The 4,597-nt window shown below is 40.2% G+C and overlaps 1 protein-coding gene across 1 annotated transcript; it reads right to left on the bottom strand.

Annotated features, from left to right (window-relative positions):
• Window positions 1-486: 486 nt before the first annotated feature.
• fgg (fibrinogen gamma chain) lies at window positions 487-4,375 on the bottom strand. The gene is made up of 9 exons (XM_028605323.1): window positions 4,295-4,375; window positions 4,158-4,208; window positions 3,847-4,033; window positions 3,565-3,649; window positions 2,796-2,926; window positions 2,263-2,396; window positions 1,816-2,000; window positions 1,355-1,632; window positions 487-1,171 (listed from the first exon to the last, which is right to left on the bottom strand). Exons 1-9 carry the CDS (start codon window positions 4,355-4,357, stop codon window positions 993-995), a joined length of 1,293 nt encoding a protein of 430 aa, XP_028461124.1. The 5' UTR covers window positions 4,358-4,375; the 3' UTR covers window positions 487-992.
• Between the last annotated feature and the right edge of the window lie 222 nt (window positions 4,376-4,597).

Here is a 4,597-nt window from a genome sequence, read left to right as displayed (position 1 = left end):
TTACATGTAGGATGGTATTTAAGGTTGTATACAGGTGTATATTTCCGGTCACTATGTGCACTAAGAAGAATATTTAAACGTTTTGCAGAGTTTTTTTCAGATACATTATCTTGTTTTGCCATTTTCTTTTTACCAGGTGCTTTTGTCTCCCCTCCACATTGTTTTACAGAACAGCTGCTCATCATAAGGACTTTACTACAGTACCTTGTGTCTCCAGGCTGGTGGCAACTGAGTCCAAACTAAGACTGTCCAATGAAGTAAGGACCATATTTGGTTTAGAAAAGACATTTATTTAGTGCTGAAAACAACACTGAAGACGAGAAGGAAAATGTGAACATCAGTGTCCTGCTGTGTCGTGATCAGCAAAACACGATGCACGCATCACACCCAGACACATCATTAACCCTTGTGTTTTCCCCGGGTCAAATTTGACCCGTTTTCAAAGTGTTTTATATCAGAAATATGGGTTTCTTACAACCAAATTGCCCAAAAATAACTTGGATGCATGCATGTACGTTGTATGGAACCCAAACAATGTTCTTCGCAGGTAAAATGAATGATTACTTCCATTGGATTTTGGGTGTTTTATTCAATTTCTTAGCATTTGATATAAAAAAAAGGTTTAAAAACAGTATCCTGACTGAACTTTGACATACACCAGTATGTGATCCACTCAACATCCTCAGATCGCAACTATTAGTCAAAATAATTCGTAATTTCTGCTTTTTCTAAACTCAAAAATTAAGTATAATGCCATTCAAATTAGGTTAATTGACCATGAATTTAAAGAAAGCAACAAAATGTTGGAAAAAGTGCCAAAAAAGGTTAATATTAATTTTGACCCAGAAGGACAACAAGTTCACGGTCGACGGAAAAGACAAGGGTTAAGTAGGACATTTTCCATGGAGGCATGATATTTCATTGAAGGCGGTTTCAGTGCTTAACTGCAGCCTAAACTGAGCATTGGCATATCAGTGTACTTTGTAGACATATCAAAGGCCAGCCAACTGTTTCACCCCAGTCTGCTGTCCACCGCCTGCTGTGATGCGGGTGAGGGGAATGATCTTCATGGTGGTCTCCTTCAAGGAGTACCAGCGGTCATGCCATGTCACCCAAATAATACCGTTGTCATAGCCAAATTCACCTGCGTCCTTTTCTGTGTACGTGCCACCTAGACAAAGAGAACACAAACAGGTCAGAGGTTATGCTTAGATAACAGTTTTGTCTCTTTGTGTGTCTGTGAGGGCTACTTGTTACTAAAACCATAATTGCAGAACCTTAAACAGCTCAACAGATCATTCAAAATGAACACCAATTAAAGGATTGGGCACTGGTTTCAGCCACGCGGTCTTACCCTGGTAGTATTTGCCGTTCAAATGTGCAGCGTGACATCTGTTCATCCACCAGCCGGAGCCGTCCTGCTCAGCACAGTTGCCGTCATACTTGTCATTGTCCTTGTCGAAGGTACTGAACTGCATGCCATTGTGGGACGTGTAGAACTTGTCACTGGGATCATCACCAAAGTCAAAGCCATCGAAGGCGTCTCCAGCATCACCGCCAAAATAGTAGCCGTATGTTAGACGGTACTTGTCGACCTCTGGTGCAACTCTGAACATGGTGTAGTCGGCATACCTGGAGAAAGGAGGCAACAAGGAGGAGTGGAGGATTAATATTTAAATTTTTGGTCACTTCTGCCGAGGCATACTTGTCTTCTTCAAAGGAAAACCTCATCACCAGGGTCATGTTTGCCTTGTCAACTAGACCCTTTGCTCTCCTCTTACATGATCTGTTATCATGTGAGTGTAGCCTACATACCTTTTGTTGCCCTGCCAGTCGACAAGATCTATCCTCAGCACAAGCGGGATGGTTGCAGTGGCCGTCAGGAGATGCATCTTCTCGTTACCGAGCCAGAACTCTGTGGTGTCATCTGGTGAGAGATAGCCAAAGCCCTCCTTGTACTGGATCCAGTCCTTGTGGAAGTCCACGCTGCCATCGCGCCTCTGTGGACAGGAAAAAGTGATCAGTGTCTGGGGGCAGGGGATGGTCTTTTGGACTTTCCTCATATTGTATGTTAACCTTTCCTTGTCAAATGTATTAATTGGTCAATGTCATACATAGCAGGCCTCAGTATCATCACATCTAATTTATCTAGCCAAGAAAGTTTGGCAAATTGTCTCTGGGTTGTACGTATCCATATGAATTATCCTGTGCTTGAAGACATTAAAGAGCAATTTCCCTTAACTTCTCAAATAAAGCATATACCCTCTGTATGACTGTGAAGCCGCGTCCAAAGCTGTCAATCTCACAATAGACCAGGAACTGCTCAGTGGCTTTCGCTGGCTTCACATAATAAAGACCACTGGAGGTGGCACCTTTATTTGCAACATCCTGGCAGTCTGATGAAAGAAGAAGAAGAAGAAGAAGAAGAAGAAATAGAAGAAGAAGAAGAAGAAGAAGAAGAAGGCGGACAGTTCAACATTAATAAATGTAATAAACAAAACCTAATAAAAGGTCTGTGTGATTTATTCCAGACTGGTGCTGTTAATAAAAAACAAGAACAAAATAATTGATTTTGACACATTTTTTTCCTGTTGTTGGATATATGTTATATATTATTTAGAAATAATTTATTTGAAATAAGGTCACAACAAACTACATCTAGAATACATCTGTTTACTTGACATATTGATTTTAGTCTCTAACTAAACACTGAACAAGGACACTGGTGGTTAAGCTGATAGAGAAACCTCTTGTGAAATGGTATTGGCCTCAGGGTTTGCTCCCCCCCCCCTTACCTGTTCCTGTGAGGGGTTGGATCTCAACTGAGTCTTTGCAGGGTTCACTGCATTTCTGCTGCAGCTGGATGGAGAGTTGTTTCAAGTCCGACATTCTCCTCTCGTTGGATGTAATTAAGTTCTGAAGATCGCTGGAAAGAGGGAAGCAAAAATGAATTGTAGAAAGATATTTTACACAATAGATAGGAACAAGAAGATATGACATAGAGGCAAAACGAACAAATCATGAACCAAACTTGGAAAAATATGTTAAACATAATTAAATATGAGTGTTTCTTTTTTTTTTTTAAATGTCAGGACTAAGTCTGAGTTCCTACAGGGGAAAGAGGAGTGGGCGGAAAATCGCCACGTGATCTGTGTTCAGTCCTAACAGTGTGGGCGAGGAGGGTTGGAGTGCATTGACCTGAAGGCGCGGAAAGAGCGTTATTTTTAACATTTTAATCGAGTTATAGTTATTATTTAATGGGTAAGAAGCATTTTCACGTTTAAATTGGAGGAGGTTGAGCAATTTGTTATATTTTACATACTGTGTTTAATCTACAACAATGCATCATTAAACTGTTCATTTGTTAAAAAAACATTCGGCTAAGTATCTAGTAATTTCAATGGTCAAATAAAGGCTTTGAATTGTTATAAAAGGTACAATATTTCACCTCTGTAATGGAGTGAAATAGAAGTATAAAGAAACTTGTTTGAATAGTTACTTTGCACCACTTGGTATGAAGGTTTCATGTCAGATGGTATAATTTCAGTGTTAATGGTAACTTACAGAATTTGCTGTTCCTGTGTGACGATGGTCTTTTCAAATCGAGCAACGTCATCCAGCATACTTGATGACTTTTTGTAGTATGAGTCTGAAACAAAAACGTGGTTGTGGTTGTGTCAGTAATGATCTCAACACACAATTAAAAAGCACAAAAACAAACAGGTGTTGACCAAAGTGCTTTACAGAGGAATTTTAAATGAGTGTAACAGACGAAATGATCTAGGCATAACAATAAGGGGACTTAAACGCAGTTGTATAAAGATGGCACCAGACGAAGTGTGTTACCTGGCTGGGAACTCTTCTGAGCGGAAGCAGCCATATCTTTCATGTAGACAGCGGTTTCATCGGCCTCCTTGGTCAAATTAGCAATTATGTCAAGTTGCTCTTGCATATGGTCTAAATCCTTGTCCACTCCTGGCATATACCTCAGCATGTAATCTGCCACTCCACATGTTGTAGGGCAGTACAGTCCCTGATTACAGATGGGCCAAGTACAAAAACATTGATGATATTATATATACATACACAATCCATATATGTGTGCATACATCAAATCTACACAGCACAAGCTATTATTATTATTATTTGTAACTTACAAAGCCGTCATTCATGTTGCATTTTGCTGCGATGTTGTCTCCTCGGATTTGCTGCGTAAAAAAAAAAAGACAAAAGGTTTTAGATGTTTGTGCTCGAGAAAACTGTGTCAGTGAAAAAGCTAAATTCAGTGACTTACTGCTGATGAGATGGAGAAAAGTAACAGAAGTCCTCCTGCTGTTGCGAGAAGTGACGAGGCCATGTTGCGTTGGCCACCAGTTGTGGGCTTGCCTTCTGTGGAGAATGAAGAGCTGCTTGACTCTGTGAGATATTTATCTGAACTAGGCCCTCAGGTCACTGTTTGATAAAGGGTTCATATGCAAACATCCCACTCACTGTGTGTGGACAAAGCTGTGACTCAAAACATACAAAAGAAGTAATTTCCCAGATTTGACGCTGTTTGTGATTGAGAGCTGCAGTTGAGGTATCAGAACACCTATTA

Source organism: Perca flavescens, chromosome 2 (assembly GCF_004354835.1).
Source record: "Perca flavescens isolate YP-PL-M2 chromosome 2, PFLA_1.0, whole genome shotgun sequence".
NCBI lineage: Eukaryota > Metazoa > Chordata > Actinopteri > Perciformes > Percidae > Perca > Perca flavescens.
This window is presented reverse-complemented; position numbering and strand designations above follow the sequence as displayed.

Excerpts from the sequence above, each read along its gene's own strand:
- fgg (XM_028605323.1), bottom strand. The coding sequence starts at position 4,357 with ATGGCCTCGTCACTTCTCGCAACAGCAGGAGGACTTCTGTTACTTTTC. Across the intron at positions 2,001-2,262 it reads GCTTCACAGTCATACAGAGG|AGGCGCGATGGCAGCGTGGA; the intron begins GTATATGCTTTA and ends TCCTGTCCACAG. Across the intron at positions 1,633-1,815 it reads GACTGGCAGGGCAACAAAAG|GTATGCCGACTACACCATGT; the intron begins GTATGTAGGCTA and ends TCCTTTCTCCAG.